Source organism: Anas acuta, chromosome 1 (assembly GCF_963932015.1).
Source record: "Anas acuta chromosome 1, bAnaAcu1.1, whole genome shotgun sequence".
Classification (NCBI taxonomy): domain Eukaryota; kingdom Metazoa; phylum Chordata; class Aves; order Anseriformes; family Anatidae; genus Anas; species Anas acuta.
The window spans coordinates 181235753-181256721 of NC_088979.1; the positions used below are offsets into that span (position 1 = coordinate 181235753).

The following is a 20969-nucleotide window of genomic DNA, read 5'->3' on the forward strand; positions in this document are numbered from 1 at the left end:
CTGCTATGCAGATCTATAAACATCAATTGGCCAAAATCATTTCTACCAAAAAAAAAAGAAAAAAAAAACATCAAATTGTCTTACAAAGTAGCAGCCTTTGTAATTAACACAGAGGCAGACATAAGTTAAATATAGTAAATGTAACTCAACTGCAATGTACTCCTTCACTTGCATAAAATAAAGTAGCTCTTTGGCCACTCTAACTTTCACTACAGTTAAGCACGATGTGCAATAACATTGAGCATCAGGGAGGATTTAGAGCAATTTTTCTGGCTGCTTTTTCAAGAAAACTGAAAAGCGTATAACTAGAGCAGAGACTGAGTTACCATTTTCAGGTAATTTGGTCTTATAATGCTTACATAAGTTAACATTTTCACATTAATTGTAGCTGTACACTGTACTTCCAAAGACATGTGAGAAGAAAATACCTAGAAAAGCAGCACACTCCACAAGAACAGAAGAAACACTGTTTGTAGGGGGTGTCTCTGCTTCTTAGAACTAGCAAATCAAAGTCCATGAGTTCATTATGTGAAGCCACAATAATTATAGGTTGTCCACAAATGTATTTATGAATTTGTTTTGGTCTTTACCTAACTTTTCTAGCCTTTTCTAATGTATCTCTTCAAACTGGAGTCAAATGTTCTCATAAACAGAAAAATGTCATCAAATTCATTTCTTATTTTCCCAGTTTCACTGGATGCAAGAGCATTGCTAGATATAAAAAAGCATTGGCCCCTAGCTTTTAGTATTCAATTACAGCAGCCTGAAATATTTTTTTAAGAGGTATCCTTATTTACAGTGTGTAGACTAATGTATTTCCTGGCAATCTTAAAAAAAAAAAAAAAAAAAAAAAAAAAAAAAAAAAAGTAATTATTGCACTCATAAATATTTTTGATCACTTATTTAAGGAGTCAATGTATTATTCCTTTAAAATCTAGTAGGTTAAAAACAAAATAATCTTTTGTATTTTCTGGTGAATATAGAAAAAGAAAGGATCAAAACCTGTTCTAGTTATAAAGCCTTTTTTTTTTTCTCACGTGGTTCAGATTTTGTTTAACTTCAGAAATTAATTTCTCATACAAATTCTTGCTTGTTCAGAAAAAAAAAAAAAAAATCATCTAAAAGTATTTATCATCCAAGAGTTTTTCATTACTGTTCTTTAGAAAGTTCTTGTTCAAGATTATTTCTTTCCAAGTTGAGTTAGGCAACGTTTCATATAGATCTATAAACTCTTCAGATGTTTCCTGGTAATATCGAGAGGTTAAGAGGTATTTTAGAATTTTTTTTGAAAAGGTTTATTTAGTGTCATCAGTTGTATTTAATCCCTCTGAGTTGAAGTACCATAAATCAGGGTTTCTCTCACATGCCATGTCTGAATCTGTAACTGAATCCAGCAGTTCCATGCCTGAAAATAAACATTTATTCTACCCATGCAGTTGGGTAAGCTGCTCATGCTTACATTTTCAATGTGTCACTTCAACTTTCCACCCATAATCAAACTTATTATGTATTATTTTTTCATAGATTTAAGCCCATAGAAACAGCTTCTCTATATGTTTAAATTGATTGGTAACTGAAGATGATTTCTTAGAAATCACATAATTATGGTGGTGAAATATAAGCCATCTCAAGGGCAGAAAGTTAGGAGGGTTTTTTTTATTTCCACAGTCATGGTTATCAGATTTAATACTGTGCCTAATCAAATATGCAAGGATTCAATTACAACAGGGACTGAACAGTAAAGACATTAAATAACTTCTATAAAAGCTTCAAAGGAAGACAAAAAATAGACACAACTCGCCCTTTATAACACCGCGACACATTTTAAAACTAGAAGTTTTGTATGGTTTAAAGAGCCCCAGATTACTGGAGCAAAATGACAGCTTTCTGACACACACAGAGCCCAGCTCAGGCTGCGTTCTGCACTCAGCAGCTCCAGCAGGCATCCAGCCACTCAGCACTGGTTGCACTGTGCTGTGTGACCCCCGAGTAATGGACCAGAAGTGATCCAGCCTGGGGAACAGCCCTGGTATGGAGCTAGAACCACCATTGCTTTTACAGGAGCTGAAGCCACTGCTGCTTTTAGTGGCAGGAGCTTTCTCACGTCTGGTTTTCAAGCACTGACTGAATGAAAGGTTCTGGAACTAAGCTATGATCAGCACACCTCCATGCCAGCTGGCTCCAGGCAGACCCACATGCTTTGCTTAGTCTCTCTATTACCACCACTGTGGTAATAAAGAAGGAAAAAAAATATATATATATTCCCTTAGCTAGATATTGTCCCATACCAATTTGGGCAGTCTTGGGATACACTGGATTTCTATTCATCTGCCTGTGAATGGGAACATGGTTTTGAGTAGCTTTGTGCTTAGTTTACTTTTTGATATGCATGGATATTTTTTTTACAAAAAATCAAAGGTCTTTGCAGAGGAAGTGAAGGGGTTGATCACCAATGAAGCAGTGGAAAGGCAAAGCCAGTACCATTTCTTCTTCAGAAAGAACTTTGTACCTGACTCTGCAAGAAGACCCTGCTGTTGCTGTATTTTGTTTTTAACATGATGGACATTTGGCTGCTTCGGTAATTCTGGTTGCTCTTTCAGAAACAAGGTACTTTCAGTATTGACACGTTAACTTAACTGTAGCATTTGACAAGCACAGAAGGAATTCTCTGCTCAGTCCCATTTGAGAAATCATGGGCATGGGGTAGAGGGCAACAGCTCTTCCTCTACAAGGGTTCTCAGCTACAGAGATCCACAGGCACCAGCTTTGTCTCTCTTTTATTCAGTATGAAAGTGAAGTTACTGTGATTAATGGGTTGGGTGGGCTACAGTGTCTGGAGGATGCTAATGCTCAGCTCTACAGCCCTGTTTTTATCGGATCCAGATATATCAGTGCCCTCGTCCTCCCAGCACTAATTGCAGGATGAAGGTGACCAGTTATCACACAGGGTGCAGACATCATGGAAATAGTGCTGGCTGGCAAGCTGGCACCAGGAAATATAGCCTTTTATCTTGGTACAGGTGACTCCATTTCTTCTGTCAAAATTATTCACAATTTTTTAAAAAGAGAGAGAAAACAAAAATATCAGTCCTCTCAGTAAGGTATGCTGTTAACAGCTGTGAGCTTTGGATGTATATGAAATTACAGCTTTTGTCTCTCAGGATGATTTCACCAGCGTTGAATTGCCTTTGACCATTAACTAGAAATTCACTTAACCTGAGATTAATCTTGAAAGACAGGAAATGAAAGGTAATGCTGAGCAGGCCTTCTGAGACATGTTTTAATCCCAGCCTTTGACACAGGCATGGTTCTGTATAGCAAAATAACAAATGAGCTATCCTCATCTCCCTGCAAAGTCCCACATCAGTAGTGTTTACCTCAAGAAATCTAGGAAGGAGAAACACTTATCCATGCCCATCACTGACTTTTTCTACTTCACCTTGGAATAAAACTAGAGTACCTCATTTCCACTCCATTTCAAAATGGGGTCAGTAATGCACGTGAGTTCCTCGGCGACATAGCATTTTGCATCAGGAAGACACGGAAAAACTCAGATTATGAGGTGGCTGGAGATCTTTTTCACAAGGGAAGGGAAAATAATGACTGCTGTGTATAAACCTGCAAAATGCCTATGGTCAGGCAACATCAGAAATTCTCTCTCCTTCTCCAGCAGTTGTAATCGTACAAAAGGGATAAACAAACTGGCACTGCCCGAGGAAGCCTGAGCCCTCGTTTCTCCCAGCATTTCGAAAATAGCCTAAAGAAACAAGGTGGAGTGAAGAATTGCCAGGCATTTGGGTAAGCAGAGCACACAGCCTTCTTGGTGTTTTGAGACTTAATGTAGACATTTCATTTGAGACAGATGTTACATGCTTTTCTGAAGGTGGTCAGGTTAAGTTTTATCACATATTTACATTTACATGTATATTCTTTCATCATGAAATACTTTTGTGAGAGTTACAGTACACCTTTAGCACTTGGGCAGCTTTGAACTCTTTTTTAAAAAAGCTGTAAATAAAGATACTTAACACCTTATCGATTCAGTTGCGGTACCTTGTACCATGACATTTGCTGAGCAATTAGAAAAGTAAGTCTTACTGCAACTTTGATTTCTTTCAGACAAGCAGAGGCTCACAGAAATGGTACACCCACGTAATTTCAGTGGGACCTTCGGGACACTTTACCTCTCACTGCACACTGCAGAAGTTTGCCTTGGCAACCACAGAAGGAAGAGGATCCAGTGGTGCCGCAGTCACTGAGCTGTTTTGGAAGGAATTTGTCCCTGCTAGAACACACACAATCGTTCTTGTGAACTTGCTATGAAGAGACATGACTGGGTGAGAGCTGGACATAGCAGTCCACAGACCGCCCTTGCCTTTGCCAATCCTCCATCCCTTCCTTTCCTCCAGCAGCAAAAGCCAGAGCTGGGCAGAGTGGGGGAGCCCTAGGGGTATCCAGGTTCACCCGAGTCTCGTTGCCCTGAGGCCTCTGGAGCTGCCCCATGGATGTGGGCTGGGCCATGGGGGCATGTCAGGGAGCAGCCACAAGGGCACCCTCAGTACGGGTAGGCTGTTGCCACCCCTGAAGCAGGTTGGCCACTTTTCCCCCAGGAAAGGTTTTACCCTAACACAGCACAAGGACAGGTGGCCGTGGTCGGCCACACCGATATCCCTCTGCCCAAGTCACCGCCACCCCTGGCCCAGTCATATGAGCTCTGCTCTGGCTCCCTTTTCCCAGGAGCTCAGAAGGAAACAGACCAAGAGCTGGGGCTCTGGTGCACCCCCTCGGGTCTTCCCAGCTTCACCAGTTTGGGATGCTGTGGGGATCTGGCTGACTTGCTTTTTCATGGGTACAGCTCTGTACTGGAAGGGTTACTTCAGTAATCCGAGATTGGTGAAAGGAGGAAGGCTCACCCCCCATCTCAGCCTCCTTCAAACCCACACGGGCAGACAGGTGCCTCTGGCCTGAACCCAAGGGCTGGACCCACATGCTGCAAACACCCCTGCAAGGGGCAGCCTAGAGAGGGGGGTGCAAGAGGGTCCCTCCACCCTTCCTTCATGGATTTAACGCTTGAAGGGTGCTCACAACCACCTCATCCTGCTCCTTACCCTACAGCCGAAACCTGTACAGGGCTGAGGGTGCTGCAAGAGCGGGCATCCGAGGGCACCCCAGGGACCCCCGACGGGACCACCCCCCGCTGTCCTCGGGGCCCCAAACCCTCCATGCTGATGTTCATCCTGGGGGGCATCCATTTTCTGTGCCCCTCTCGCCCCCCACCCTGAGGGAGCCACAAACCCGGCCGCCCCCTCCTGCCTCTGGCGGGCGGGCTCCGCTTTCAGGACTCGGCTTGGCAGAGTCCGCTGAGCAGCTAATAACATAACAACCCGGCTTTGATCAATCCGAACTAATTACCCCTCTTAATTAAAGCCTTTAGTGGTTGTTTCAGTGTTTTGGCAGGGCGGCGGGAGGGAACAGCACTCGGGGACCTGGCCCCCGCGCCACACTCCCCACCGCCAGGCGCACTCGGGTGCAAGGATTTATTGCCACCAGGTCAAGAATATTTTTTCTTTTTTTTTTTCTTTTTTTTTTTTTGTTCTCACGTGCAAGAGTTAAACCGAAATTTCAAATCCGTACACAGCGAACCCGCTCTGTCCATATAGATACGATATTCAAGGGGAGAGGGAGAGGAGAAAACCAAGAAGGTGGGGGGATAACCGGCAGGCAGCGGAGACGGGGCAGGAGCAACACACTGGAAATATATATACATCGAAATAATTAAAGTGGTGCAGCATTCCCGGCTCGGGTAATACAGATCCCAAATAAATACCGCAGAAATTGGCTTGGCGCTTTTCTTTTTCTCTTTTTAAACCATCTCTCCACCTGAGATGCGACAACGACAACGAAAAAAGTCTTTAAAAAATAAAAAATAAAAGAGGAACCAACCAGTCCCGTAAAACAGTGGCGATATAGAGCAATAATACACAAAAACCGCTTAACAGGTGCATGCAAAGGGGCGGACGCGGGGCCCTTAGGGCTGCAGCAGCGGCCCGGGAGGGGGCGGCGGGTCGGGGCCCCCCAGCTCGGCGGGGGGCCGGGGCAGTCCCAGGGCGCTGTCGTGCAGCTTTCGGACGTGCTTCTTGAGGTCAAAGTTCCTGCAGAAGCCTTTGCCGCAGGTGGGGCACGTGAAGGGTTTCTTGTCGTTGTGGGTGTGCATGTGGAAGGTGAGGTTGTACACCTGGTGGAAAGCCTTGTTGCAGATATTGCACTTGAACTGCTTCTCGCCGCTGTGGGTCAGCTTGTGGTTTTTGTAATTGCCTGCGGGGCGAGACAAGAAGGGCAAAAGGGAGCCGGCGCTGAGAACTGGGTACTACGAAGTGGAGGAAAAAAAAAAAAAAAAAGGAAAAAAAGAAAACCAAAAAAGCAGCCCTACCCCATCCCCTGCGCCCGGCTTCAGCAGAAAATGCCGGCGAGCCTCTGAGCGAACAGCCGCCCCCTTCCCCTCCTCCCCACTCTTTTTACAAACACGGAGGGAATTAGCGAATAAGCCAAAATGGCATCAAAGGCGAAATAAAGAAATCATCAAAAATAAAAGCCTAAAAAACGGCTTTAGCCTTCCCAGTAGCTCGGCGAGGAGCCCCGAGGGCTGCCGCTGCCGGGCAGGGAAGGGAGCGGAGCTGCCCGGGAATGCCCTGTGTTGCTGCCCCCCGCTCCCCAAAAACTACTCTCTTCCCTACTCCGAGGCCACAGGGAAAAGGCTAGCGATGCTTCCCAATAAGCCCACGTCTCTGCTAAGGGGAATTAAAAGCTAAAAGTTCTTCCCACCCTCTCCCCGCCGAAAACTGTCCCGCCGCTTGCTCCCGGCCGGCCGGGAGGGAGCAAAGGGCGAGGGGGCCGGCGGCCGGTACCTTTCTGGTGAAATCCTTTGCCACAAAATTCACAGACAAAAGGTTTGTAGCCGGCGTGTATCCGCGTGTGGGTGTTCAGGGTCGAGCTGCGGTTGAAGGCTTTGCCGCACTGGTTACACTTGTGGGGTTTTTCCTAAGGGGGGGAGAGAAACGCGAGGCGAGGCGGTTTTTGGGGGTCGGGGTGCTGGGTGGGGGTCAGGGTGCTGGGTGTTGGGGTGCTGGATGTTGGGGTGCTGAGCTGAGTGCTGGGAGTTCGCCCTGAGGGCTCACGGCTCTCAACCCCACGTCGCAGAAAGCAAACGAAATCACCCCAAAAGCGGGGGCTAAGCCACCCCGGCCGGGCTCTGCGGTTGCGGAGGGGTCGGGCGCCGCCGAGCTCCCCCCCAAAAAAAGTGACGGGGCCCGATTCGATGTACGGGAAGGGGGTAATGTTCACCTGGGTGTGGATGATCTTGTGCCGGCACAGCGTGCTCGCCTGCCTGAAGCCCTTCCCGCAAACTTTGCAAACAAAGGGTCTGGCTCCCGTGTGCACCGGCATGTGGCGAGTTAAGTTATAATGTGCGTTAAATACCTTGAAAGTCAAAGCAGACAAAAACACAACAAAACAAAAATAAATAAAATTGCGGTTAGAGCCCGAGCCGTCGTTTGCAAACCAACCGAGCCAGCAAAAGGACCGAAAGGAGGAGCCGGGGAGGGGGGGGACAGGGTCGCTACTTGCCTTTCCACAAACTTCGCAGGTGAAAACTTTGGGCTTGCTGCTCGGCGAGCCGCGGCTGAAGTCCGAAGTCTTGTAGGCGATTTTCTCCGAGAGGATCTGAGCGCTCTCCTTCATGTAATGCTGCAGCTGAGCCTGCGACAGGTCCTTGAAAGCTGCCCCCGCCGGGAACTTGTCGGCGGCCGGCAGCACCAGCTTGTTCCGCTCCGCCAGGTACGCCTTGGGCTGCGGGTGCAAGGGAGAGCTGAGGAAATAAGAAGCCACCGGGTGGATGTTGACACCGGAGGACGGGTGACAAGGGCTGTCGCCTCGGTTGAAATAGCACAGGGCTCCCATGGCGTGGAAGGAGGAGTGATTGACCACTCGGGGTCTTACCAGTTTGTACTGCTGCAAGGGCAGGGCGTCGCGGGGGAAATCTCCTTTCAAGCTCAGGGCACAGTTCAAGAGATCGCCGCAGCTAAAGGAGGGCGAGGAAGAGGAGTCTAAGTGAGCCTTCCTGGGGTCCGCTCCGGCCACGGCCGCCTTGGGCAGGGGGTCGTACGCCACCGGGACAAAGGGGATCATGCAGGGGATGGAGGAGTTGAGGTGCAGCGGGTGCTTGGGGTCGCCTTTGGCCGCGGAGCCGTGGAGGAGCTGCGGGACGGGGATGGAGCGGGGCTCGGGCGTCCGCGCCATGATGCGCTCAATGGAGAAGGCGAGGGGCTTGGGCGTGCTGATCATGGTGCTCCTCGCAGACAGGCTTTCTCTGGCCGGAGGAGTCGCTAGGATTTTGGTCGCCGTGTGGTGGCCACTATTGTCCATGGCTGGATTGCATTTGTTCGCCCGCTTTGAGCCGCTTTGGTAGACGCCTCTTTTTTTTCCCCCCTCTCTCTCTCTCTTTCTCTCCGTGCCTCTCACTCTCTCTCTCCCCCTTTTCTTGTCACTGAGCTGCAAGGAAGGAGAGCAGCATCGCCGCCGCCACCATCGCCACAGCCTCCGCCGGCGGAACCAGCCTTCTCAGTCCAGTGGACTCATGCCAGCCCATCACAGTTTACTTTGGCGCACCAATGACTCGGGACAATCGCTACTTATTTCTATCAATAGAAAGTGTTGTGTCAATAACGCAGCCAAGATCTCGCCAATCGTTAACTTCCAAGAGGAGAAGGTAAACTAGATAATTGCTCAATTCGCTTCCAACAGGCAACAGGAAAAGTTTTTTCCCCCCCAGTAAGCGGCTACTTTTCATTGGCGCCCGCGCCTCCCCCGCCCAGGGAAGGAGGCGGCTCTCCGCTCCTCGCCTCTCCCCTCTGCCTCCCTCTCTCTCGCTCCCCCCTCGTAGTTTTTTTTTTTTTCTTTTTATTATTATTATTATTATTATTTGCAATCTGCTTAACCAGGCTTTAGAGGCCAAGCAAATCCGAGATCAATTTTCTTGTTTGGCTTTAAGTGACATCATCTGAAATCATTGTCCAAGCGCTAAGCAGGGATGTGAAACCCGATTCAAGGGCAAGCGCCGGGGTGTTTGTCAAACAAGGTGCAGCAGCGGCGGCGGCTGGAGGGGAAACCGTTTGCTTCCTCGCCACTTCCCAGCCCGGGCTCTCTTTGTGCGTGGGTGTGCGGGTGCGTGTTTGAGAGCGGGAGGGAGGAGAAGGCTGCCCTGCTCCTGGGACAGCTCCCGGGCTGCTCGCCGCTTTCGAGAACGAGGTCAGGTGGCGGCGAGCTTTAGGAAAACACAGCGCACAGCACACAGCACACAGCACACAACACGAGCCGGGGGCTTGCGGCAGCCAGACGGCGAGAGCAGCGAGCGGGGGTGCAGGAGCCACCCGGGCCAAACCCGGAGCGGGGGAGAGAAGGGGTGAAACGGGACCAGGGATGGGAGAGAGAGGGAAAAGGGGGCACGAGGAGGGAATGCCTCTAAATTCGGAAAAAATATGTATGTATATATATATCTATAAAGTAACCCTCAAATACGCTGGGTACAGTTTATCAGTCCACAAACAACGCACAACACAAATACCGAAAGCTTCGGATGGGTATGGGTATAAAAAGAAATTCACATCCTTTTATATTCATATACATATATATATATAACACTGCATATGCATGTAACACTGTATATATTTATATATGCGCATGTATCCAACTCTCTATGTGTGTATACACCTAAACAGGCGTACTCCCCACGCATTTAGGCCAGCCTTGGCGGCCCTGTTCCGGACGGGCCCCGGCTGTTTATGGGGACAGCGAAGCGGGGCGGTCGAGGGAAAGAACAAGGCCAGCCGAGAGCAGAGGGGCTTTGTACTTTCACCCCAATCCCACCCCCACAAAACGAAGCTGGGGCACACGGCAGAAGCGCTCCCAGTCCCCAGCATCACCCGCCGAGCCCCCGGTATCCCACGGTAGCTGGGTCGGGACCGCAACGGGTGTTTCGGAGCTGGGGGGCTTGGGGGAGTCGGGGTGCCGCAGCCCCTTACCTGCTGCCCCCCGGCGAGGCCGCTGTCCCCGGGCCGGGGGACCGGGGGGGCACCTGAGCCGCGTCCGAGCATCCCGCATCTCCTCCGTGGTGCCTGCCGGAGGAGAGTTTCCCCCTTCAGAGCAATTTGCGTTTAATTCAATCTAGGCAAATTTCCTCTCGATTGGTGCTGAAGAAGGGAATTATTGTTGAGTGGGTTTTAGAGGCTTCAAATCCCATATACTTAATACGTTAACAGCTTGCTCTTAACTGGTCTTTTTGGGATTGACTTTTTGACATGTGTTTGAAAGTAAAATATGTAGTGTCATTTGAGCAGGGTAAATATCCCACAGCAGCAATTACAGCCCTGCCATTACAATTACACCGGCCTCCTTAATAACGGAGACACACTCTTGGAGAAGCGGGAGCGCGGTTATTCGTTGCTTCCTTACGGGTACGCTTCGCTTGCTTTCCGTAGCACACGGGAAAACTTATCTTCCTAACTGGTTATTAAATAACGATCTAAAAGACCATTTTTTTTCCTTTTTATTATTATTTTTTTTTCTGAAGTCTCCCTCTCAGAAAAGGCGTTTTGCCCGTGCTGGAGCTGCCCGCAGCACAGCAAATCAATGCCAATCCATATTTTCCGTCCCGTCCCGAGCCCTCCGTGGCACTTTGGGACCTCGTTATTTTATTTTAGGCTCCGTGATGAAGCTGCCGAGCCGCGGCTCTCTGCGGCTCTGCTGGTGCGGGGAGATGCTCCCGGGGCCGGGCCGAAAGCAACCCGCGGCCGTTGGCTTTCTGAAAGAAAAGGGCTGCGGGGTGTGGGGTGCAGGATGCGGGGTGAGGGATGCGGGATGCAGGATGCGGGCTCCGAGGGGGGAAGGAGTGGGCCCGAGTGCCCGAGCCCCGGAGGAATTAAGGGCAAAACTTTGGCCTCGAGTTGATTTCGCGTTCCGCCCGGGAAAGCTGCTGTTCTCTTTTTCCCCGTAATCGGTTTTGCGTTTCATTCGCTCCTAAGCTATGTTCTTGATATTGCTCACTTGCATTATGATCATAACGGATCTCTGCAAGCACTCAAAATCCGAGGCACCGGCGAATTCATCTCTTCGTCAGGATTACTCCAATCCGATCCCAGAGGCGATTAGAGGGAGGTAAAACACCGCCTAAAGCCTAATCTTTAATTTCTTCCCCCTTAATAAAATGAATAATTCCATTGCGTTTCTAAGTAAAAAATGAATTGAAAAGGATAATAACTTCGCTAACCTTCTGCTGCGCGTATTAAGCTTTTCCCTGGGAGCGTTTGGCGCAGCCCTCCGGCCTCCGGCCGAGCTTGGGGCCGGTTTCTGGTGACCCTACTCAATGTTAGTGCCCTTCCCCTAAAAACGCCCCGCGGCCCTCCTACCACCGGGGCCCGTTTCAGAAGCCGGGGCTCGTTGTGCCCAAAAAATCCCGTCCTCCAGCAGCCGGCTTCGCGACGGGGAGAGCCGCCTCCAGCCTTCCACTTCACCCAGGGTTGTCTTTGCAAGGGAAACCAAAACGTGAGCCGATTTGGGGCGGAGAGGGGGGTGGGGGGGGAGTGGAGCAGACCCCGGGGGAGGCCAGCAGAGCGGGGCCAGCCAGCTCCGTCCCTGCCGTCCCTGCGCTGGTGACATCCTCGCCGCTGGCAGCCTGCCGCCGCCGGGGCTCCCGACATTGTCTTCCAGAAGAAAATAACGAGATATACGTAATATAAATATATAAACACATATATATGATATATATATGGTATATATTTAATATGCTATTCCTATATATTAGTATATAGTTAGTATTATATACTCATATTGGTATATTAGTATATAATATATATGCTATATATATACTTTCTGGAAGCATGCACAGCCTTGCCAGGCAGTGAGCTCGTGTCGGTTTCCCCCCGTACGAGTCCCCCGAAAGGAAGAGGACAGAGCCCTCTCCTTTTTAACTAACTCCATCACAAAATGAATCGGCTGACACCGAGCCGCCAGACACGAATGCGGTGGAGGTAAAACCCAAAACTTTGACACTACTTCTCGCACGGACCCCTCGAAACCGACAAGCGAACTGGTGCAAATGAAGGAAAAAAAAAAAAAAAAAAGAGGAAAAAAGCCTTTAAAAGCCGGGACTCGAGGTGACAAGTGCCCCTCTGGAGCTGGTGCGGGCGCTGGGGCTGCGGAGCGCAGCGCTGCCCCTAATCTCATCATCCCGCCCGGGGGGGGGGGACCCAGCGGTGTCAGCAGCTCCAAAGGGCCCTTGGCGAAAGTGGCTGGGAGGGGCCAGCGGCAGCTGGAACCATGAGTGACACCTTGGTGCTTGTTCCTTTCCCAGTTCATCAAACGGCCAGCCCCGCTCCCGCTAAATGAGCGCCTGGCGCCCTTTGGTTTGGAGGGGGGAAGAGATTTGTTTTTAAGATTCCTGGAGAGGAGCGGCAGCGATTCCTTTAGGTTTTGTTCCTTTTATTTATTTTTTTTTTTTTCTGCCCGGAGCAAGGCAAAACGCTGCTGGGATGCCGGGCCCGGTAGACGACAGGGAGGGAGAAACGAGGAAAGAATTACAAAAGGATGGGGACACACACAAAAATTTTTAAAAATAAAATAATAATAGTAATAAAAACGCCCCATCGCCACCGCTGCGCCCGGCGGGGCTCCCCAGTGCCCGGCCGACACGGGGGCAGCCCTCGGGGGAGCGGTGCTGCCCCTAAAGCCGAGCGCTTCGGGGCTTTTAGCCTCTGGTTTTGCCGGTGGGAGGCCGAGGGGCGCAGTGCCGACGGGTGTCCCAGCGGGCAGCTCCCGTGGTTGGCACGAAACGAATTCCCCTCTCCCTTTGGGGCCCCGCTACTACCCGCCGGGTCCTGCCGGCTGATGGGTCCACGTTTGCCGTCAGCCGCCCAAAACCCGCAGAGGCTCCCCCGGCCTCCCCCCGGGCTGCACACCTCGGGGGGTGCGGGGGATTTCGACGCCCCCCTAAAACCGTGGGAAAAGCCCTGCCGCGGGGGTGCGCACCGGCCTCCCCACTCCTGGCCTCGGTCCGCGGCCTCACGCAGCTGGTTAGTGAGGTGTGTGCATTAATAAGGAGGGGAACGACCTCTGGAGTGCTGCCATTTCGGTACCTGCCCTACTGCCATGGCTGCTGCACTGCCCTGCTAATGGTAATTTACCCTGGACTTCGCCTCTGAGTTAGTTAATCCGAAATTGCAAACATCTTGTAACTTCCTCCTGGTTACAGCATCTTTGGTTTCTTTTCCTTCCTTCCTTCCTTCCTTCCTTCCTTCCTTCCTTCCTTCCTTCCTTCCTTCCTTCCTTCCTTCCTTCCTTCCTTCCTTCCTTCCTTCCTTCCTTCCTTCCTTCCTTCCTTCCTTCCTTCCTTCCTTCTTTTTCTTTCTTTCTTTCTTTCTTTCTTTCTTTCTTTCTTTCTTTCTTTCTTTCTTTCTTTCTTTCTTTCTTTCTTTCTCTCTCTCTCTCTCTCTCTCTCTCTTCTCTCTCTCTCTCTCTCTCTCTCTCTCTCTCTCTCTCTCTCTCCTTCTCTCCTTCTCTCTTTTTTTCTCTTCCCCCCCAATTCTTCACTCACCTCTATCTAACTGACAGACACATCATGTAAATACCGCATGCAGATAAAACTGTATAGCAAAGTGCTGGATGTCTGGGTCATACATGCAGCATGTACCATGAAATCTGAGCCACCCACTGCAAAACACAAAATTCATAGATTTCTGTTTTTTTTTTTTTTTTTTTTTTTTTTTTTTTTTTCCTAAAGATGGTGTCAAGGCACAGAGAGGGGCAGCTGAAACTTGAGGGACAGGGAGCTGGGGGACTCCCCAGGCTGTCTGAGCAGGACCCCACCACCCTCAGGCAGGCAGCAGGGTTGCTGGTGGCAACCCTGATTTCAGACCACCAGCAGGTTCATTATGGTTGGGCAGCTCTGAAGGCAATCCACAGAGGCTGGATCTGGATCACCAGGGTCCATGGGCAAGCAGAGACAGAGTTGTAGCTGAGCTACAGCCTGGGACAGAGGACAAACCCATTGCACTTCCCACAGTGTGGTCAGGGCTGGACAGCTGGGTTACTGCCCGGTCAACCCTCAGCTGGAGGAGAGCTGCACCCACAACCTCCTGGGCTGTGCTGACAACAGCCACTTCTATCCCAGCATTTCTAGTTTCCACTCCAGACCCAGACGCTGTTAGCAACTTGCTAAAGACAGCAGCACCCAGTTTTGATACCACTTCCACTTCTTGTGAGACTTAAAGGTCTTCTAATACCTCTACTGGAGAACGCCCTGAAGTCCTACAGTCTGTTCTTGCAGGAAAACATCATGCACACCTCTCAGATCCTCAGGAAGTCCAGCAGCAAAGCCCTTCACTTCAAGTGTAACACCAGGGCTCGATAAGGAGCTCAGCACCCTTTCTTTCTTCTTCGGGTATAATGCTTCTGTTCTGTGTTCCCTCAGATTTTGTCTACACACAACCAGGAACTAGCCATGTTCTCTCTTGCTCAAAAAAAGCAAAACAAAACAAAACAAAACAAAACAAAACAAAACAAAACAAAACAAAACAAAAAACACAGCTCATTTTTTTATAAGTTGTGAGTTTTAACTTAGCAAAATTTGGGTTCTTACTAACTCACATTGAAGGCATAGGAAAATGGGCAGTGAGCACTGTCTGTTCATCTGTCAGTAAGGTTCTTGTTTTTGTTTTGTTTATTTTTGTTTTACAAAGGCGTTATGTCCTTGGATATTTGTAGGCTTTTTATACACTATTTGTATAAATCTGCTCTATAAACCAATATACTCACTGTAATCACCACATAAACTGAATGCATTCTTTCAAAAAAGCTGGTTCTCATGAGGAATCGTATGACAGTTCAAATGGTTTGAAATATTGAAAACATCTTTTAATTGTAGAATTCTATACAAACTTGGATAGATACAGAAGTGGTCACGACAAAATGTTCTTATTGCCTGAAATTTTTCACAGAAATAGAAACATTGATGGCAAGCTTACTGACATCCAACATGATGAGATATCTTTAAACTTGCAAAATGAATAGACACAACACTCATAAGTAGTTTGCATGTGTTTGACTGACCTTGAAGTCCTACCACTTAAATACCAACTTCAAAATACGAAGAACCAAGATCAAAATTTTTAATGCACGGCACATAATAATGTAAAATTAAGCACAAAAAAGTAAACAAAGTCTAAATCGGAAAATACACTTTTTTTTCTTTTTCTTTTTTTTTTACCTAGGGCACTGACTTATTCTGAGAATGATTTCCTGTATAGTTGTGTTTTAAGTGAGCCATACATTTCGCTTTATGAACAGGACATCAATATTCGATGGAGATACAAGAACGAATGGTAACAAACAGAAGGGGAAGAAACATAATCACAACTGGAACTCAAACTCCATGCCAGTGCTCTCACAGCCCTAAGCAAAGCTATACATTACAATATGCTACAACCATTGTTCTCAAAAAGTTCTTGGCACTTTTCCTCTGATAATCTTACTTTCAGTTTTTTAAAAAATGGAGCAAATTACATTTCTGCACCTACATCATAAGGCAAAACTATAAAAGCAACTACAAGGACAAGTTACCCCACCACCCACCACCCTCAAACCACCACCCCAGAGCTCCAAATGCCTGGTGAATTAGTATCATCCTTCCTCTTCATCACTATCTTTCATCGTAATGCCCTGAAGTCCTCCTGCATCCGTGACTGAGACCGTGGCTTCCTCCATGGTCAGACGGCTGTGGACAGTATCGTAGGTTTTACTGTTCAGCGTTCCTTCCATCACGCCTTGCAGTCTGAAGTCCCGGTAGGTTTTCTGCAGCAGAAACAAAACATCCTGGGTTGGACTTGGAAAAGCCTCAAGCCATATTCCACTATACACTGGCTATTTCGAGCATGCCAGCTGAGCAGCTTCATTCTTCCTACAGTTACGGATTTATCATCTAAAACTTGCTAAAGATTTTGTGGTTTTTAGACTCTGGGCCATATGAGGTTTCTATAAGCTTCATTTTAAAAATTGTTTGAACTCTGTGAAAACGATAGACTCAAAGTGACTTCTCTAACTTGAAAATGTAGCAGTCAGTGACAGTGGTTCTGGATCCACATAAAACAATTCCAGTTATGATTAATCATTGACAATTTTCATAGGAAAGGAAAATAGCTTGCTATTAAATATATTTGTCAAGCTTAGATAGATATGGTGCTAAACAGTTTTGTTTGAGTGCTCAAGATCCTCAAGGTCATGAATATGTAAAAAATCTTTTTTTCTTTTATTTTTTCCCCCTTTCTGGCAATTGTCCATCATCATTTTTTTTTCTTTCTTTCTTTTTTTTTTTTTCTTCTTTTTCTTTTTTTGAGAAAAGAGATCTTTCTTGGAAGTCAACTTTTCTCTGCATAGGCCAGTCTCTCATGGACTTTTCCTACACATTGATCTAGCAATGGTGGAAATGCTGTTATTTGATGGGGTCAGATCATAATATTTTGCAGATGTAATTTTGCAAAAACAAAACAAAACAAAACAAAACAAAACAACAGTGTAAACAAGATCACCTTGTCTTACCCTAAGAATACCAAGAAGAGAGTCCACAAGCCACACTTTGATGGCAATTTCTTTGAGATTGTATGTTGTACTACTCCTCTATAGCTGCATGCAGATCTATCAGTAATTTCCTTTTGTCTTATTTATTCAATAAGAAGCCAACAAATAGTTTTTCCAACTGCATATTGCGATGTGTAGCTCTCTCAATTTCACAGAAAATATAAATGTTTGACTCTTTCCCCAAACTATAATTTTATTTACCTTTATCTCTACATTGATTGACCAAACATGAAAAAAATAAATTAAATTTTGGATTATGATCTATATTCTATGAAGTAAAAATTTCTCAGGTGACTACTTCAGGCAAGATTAATTCACATTCTAAGTCATCTACATTTTGAGACATATCTATGTCTTTTTTTTTTTTTTTTTCTGTTTGACAAAGTTTTGTTTCCTTGGTAAACAGCTTCCTATGAACCAGAAGACATGACTTTTTTTTCTTTGACTTTTCAGTAAGAATTATAAATAAAATTGTTTTATTTATTGATTAAATGTTCAAATTAGATGTGCATGATATGAAAATCATGCACTCTACCTTGCTTATTTTTAAGTGGTAATATATTTGAAATAACCTTTCCCAAGTTTGCCTAAATAGTTTAAGGACAAGTTGATCTAACTAGTTCCTTATTTTTTGTACACTATGAGTTCTCAATGTGTATGGAAGAGACTAGGGGAAAAGAGAAAATGGAAAATAATTAAGGGCTATCAGGCCCATTCTCTACAGGAGGAGACTGTGCATAACCCCTAGAAGAAGAAAAGAGAAAAGTACTGATCTTCTTTTACTCCATGTTTCAAAGAACTGCAAAAGACACCTCTCAAAATGGGTAACATTCAGCGGGGAGAATTTTTCTCTGCCACTGTCTATGATGATTATTTAAACCCTGTATGAATCATTGCAACTGAGATTTATTTGACTTTCCTAGGTCAACTTCAGAGTCAATGGATGCAGCTTGTGTTTAGCTCACACACTCCTCTGAGTAAACTGCCTGGTCTTTTTCAAGTGTCACCATTGCATTCCCCTTTTTATAACACTGTGCTTTCAATTTCCTTTTATGCTGTTAACAGGTCCTAAAGCAATTTCTTTCAGTTTTACATTGTATTCCTCCCATTCTCAGTCCAGCACTCTTGGGTTCAGTCAGTGCTCTTCTCTTGACATACTTTTGCAGGATAATAATGTTCACTTCCAAGCTTAATTTTTCATTTCTCTCTAACTTTCCTCTTGGTCCTTGACCCTTCTTTAGTCATGTTCCTCTGCATGTGTCTCAGACAGATGTCTGAGACAATACCTTTATGCCATTGTACTTCCATCTTCCACCTCTAATAGGAACGAGCAATTTTCTTCTGGTCATTCTTGGTAATGCCGCCACTTCTACCTTGCCCAAACATGGAACAATCATCTATTCCTTAGTCATTTTTTGACCCTTAAAAATGATCTCCTACTTTTTTTTTTTTTTTTTTTTTTTGAATATTTCAGGAGATGGAGGCAACACGGATCCACAGTTTTGCCAAGGCAAACAGAAAATTGCCTCCATTGACTCCATGGTTTGGAGGAACACTGCCTCTTCTGAGTGAAAGCTTCTTATAATACTCTACTTGAACCATTTTTTCTCATTTCCCAGTGGAGCTATGATGAGCTAGATTTCCCAGTCCTGCCTTCCTCACCCACCAAAAACAGAAGTGGTCAAGACTTTCTACCCTCCGGTACACTGTCCAGAACATCTATGACTAAAATAACTTTGTTCCATCTCCTGTATCCACAGAAGCTACTATAGTATAACACACTTGGAATATACGTGCAAAGTGAGCCTGTGTACAGGCACAGAAAAGCTACCACTGTACCCAGCGTGTTCCCATTGCCACAGGGAGCATGCTTCTTTTGAACAAAGCTAATCTGTGTGCCAGGCTGCAGAATCAAGGTCAGTTGCTCATGCTGCTCATTCACCTCAACTTTACAATTCGCAGGTCGGTTTGAAAAGACTCTTTCCTTTAATCTCCCAGGTGACATTTAACTGGTATATTTGAGTCTGCCATTCTTACATCTCACTGGGCACACTTTTTAGATCCTGCAACATTTATTTTTTCTTATTTTTCTTATTTTTTTTCTCTGTAGAAGAGGTTAAACTACCTTTACTTAAGAGTTTTAAACCTCTCACAAACCATTAATTTCAACAAAAAAACAGCATACTGCTTTTGCCAGTTTGGCATGTAATAAAATGAAGAGCCAAATCTGCTTCCAGGGAAATCAGTCAAGGTCAAAACCAACAAAACAGCTTGGGTGGTCAGAGAGCCATGGTGACCTTATGACTTTCATCTCTCCTCTTTCTCTCTCCTTTTCCTCCTCTTCCTCTTCCTCTTCTTTCCCTTCTTCTTTCATTTATTTATTTATTTATTTTAAACTAGTTGAATTCAGGAAGTATAAGTTGCAATGGTAGTGCCTACATATTAAAATTCTTCCAACTTTACAGTCTTGCATCAACTTCACTAGAAAATATTTAGAGAATGAAGGTTGTCATTGACAACAGGTGCTTCCTATTGCACATTTACACAGCTAACAAGAATGTTCTGAGTTAAATAAGACAGAATCAAAATGAAAAAATCTCAAACGGCTTTTCTCTTTCTTTCCTAGGAGTATTAAGTAATATTTACAAGGGAGTTAGGATGGAACTTTTTTTTTTTTTTTTGTTATGGTGAGGTAGACTGTAATTGCATATTGCAAGGTATTTTGCACTTCATTTCATATTGGCAGTCTAAATGACAGGGCTGGACTGGAAGGACTGGGATTTCTGTTGATACTGATGCCAGAGTACGAATCATTAGAAATGTCATCTAATATCTTGAACATTGTTTCCCAATTAAACCTTGTAATTGTATGTGCATAATGAAAATAATAGTTAATTTTTTCAGAGAGTGGGAAAAATGAAGCAAGACTGCTTTTGTGATTATTAAAGTAAAACAAAACAAAACAAAAAAAACAGTAATATGACAAACTAATTTATTAGGAATACTGTACAGAATTACTGTAGTGCTAGCAGCAATCTGTTGACATTTATTGGAACAATTAAAATTTTCAGTCAAGGCAGAATGGTTGAAAATTATTATTGCACATATTAACTTTAGAGGTTTTTAATAAATTTTTATACTTTCAAATTTGCAACAACTGTGAAAAAAGAAAAAAAAAAACAAACAGAAAAACTACAAAAAAACATGACATTATTTCACATTTTTCACAATTTTATATTTCACAGTTTTAGGTGATCTATATATCCATGTTAACACTTCATCACTTTACTCTCTTCACTATGCAAACTAAGTCAAATACATATTTTTTACCTTCACTATCTTGATGAGAGTCTTCAGTTGGTAGATGTGAAGCTGAAGGTCAATCTATCAGCCAACCACATGCATATGACTTTCATGGAGTGCTATACCATTGCTGAAAAGAAGGATAAAAAAAATCAACAAAACAACTCAAACAACTCTGCAGTATCCATTTAACAGATTTGTAATGAGAGGTAATGAAACACTTTGAAATGATCACAGATCAGCACTTGAAGTCAACAATGATATAATTTCCTGTTAAGAGAATTGCATGGGTCAGTAGGAAATCAAATAACTTGACCCAGACTGTTCTTTGCATGAATTAACAACTGTCATTTTTTTTTCAGTTATAACATTTTCAAACAAAATTGTGCTATGCACTTAGCTATCTGTCAGTAAGAATGGATATTAAGTACACAGTTACATGAGTTAAACACCAAGGAAAAAAACAAGCAGGATGATATCTTGAGAGATTTTTTACTACCTAGATTTTGCAATCCAAACTAGAAAACAGCATCAAACATAGGATAACAAACCTGTCTTTCTGTTTTTTCTTTCAAATCATTTCTTTACTAAGGAAATTTTTCAGAAATACACTGTAATTTTATGTAAATGTGGTCAAAACATCCCTCCACCTCTCTCAACATAATCATATTAAGCTTTTGGTTTATGTTAATTATTGGTTATAATTGCTGCCTACCTTATTTCCTTTTAATATCTTAGGCATGGGTATGTTTTTACTCAAAGCTTCACAAACGGATGTGGCAAGAATAAGCTCTCTGCTGTTGATGTCTACACTACCGTTAAAAAAAAAAAAAAAAAGCTCAGATCCAAATAGCTACTATAATAGTTCTTTCCCATTAACTGGATTATAAGAGATTTTACTAAATATAGTTGCAGCCGCTTGCCCTCCCCCTCCTGTAAAATACCACCAGATGTCATTTAGTCAAACTGTAAAAAGGAAGGGATTT

At 45.2% G+C, this 20969-nt stretch overlaps 2 protein-coding genes across 2 annotated transcripts in view; both read right to left on the reverse strand.

The window, feature by feature from the left end:
- Positions 1 to 5363: 5363 nt before the first annotated feature.
- On the reverse strand, positions 5364 to 8514 carry FEZF1 (FEZ family zinc finger 1). The gene is made up of 4 exons (XM_068670364.1): positions 7624 to 8514; positions 7342 to 7476; positions 6906 to 7038; positions 5364 to 6315 (listed from the first exon to the last, which is right to left on the reverse strand). Exons 1-4 carry the CDS (start codon positions 8419 to 8421, stop codon positions 6029 to 6031), a joined length of 1353 nt encoding a protein of 450 aa, XP_068526465.1. The 5' UTR covers positions 8422 to 8514; the 3' UTR covers positions 5364 to 6028.
- Positions 8515 to 14939: 6425 nt separating this feature from the next.
- The window catches only part of CADPS2 (calcium dependent secretion activator 2), a 310672-nt gene continuing 304642 nt past the window's right edge, over positions 14940 to 20969 (reverse strand). The window contains 4 exon segments of the mRNA XM_068669603.1: positions 14940 to 15897; positions 20011 to 20063; positions 20066 to 20101; positions 20104 to 20113. Coding sequence (XP_068525704.1) covers positions 15727 to 15897; positions 20011 to 20063; positions 20066 to 20101; positions 20104 to 20113 — 270 coding nt within the window. The 3' untranslated portion in view covers positions 14940 to 15726.

Excerpts from the sequence above, each read along its gene's own strand:
- FEZF1 (XM_068670364.1), bottom strand. The coding sequence starts at position 8,421 with ATGGACAATAGTGGCCACCACACGGCGACCAAAATCCTAGCGACTCCT. Across the intron at positions 7,477-7,623 it reads CCTGCGAAGTTTGTGGAAAG|GTATTTAACGCACATTATAA; the intron begins GCAAGTAGCGAC and ends TTGACTTTCAAG. Across the intron at positions 7,039-7,341 it reads ACAAGATCATCCACACCCAG|GAAAAACCCCACAAGTGTAA; the intron begins GTGAACATTACC and ends TCCCCCCCTTAG.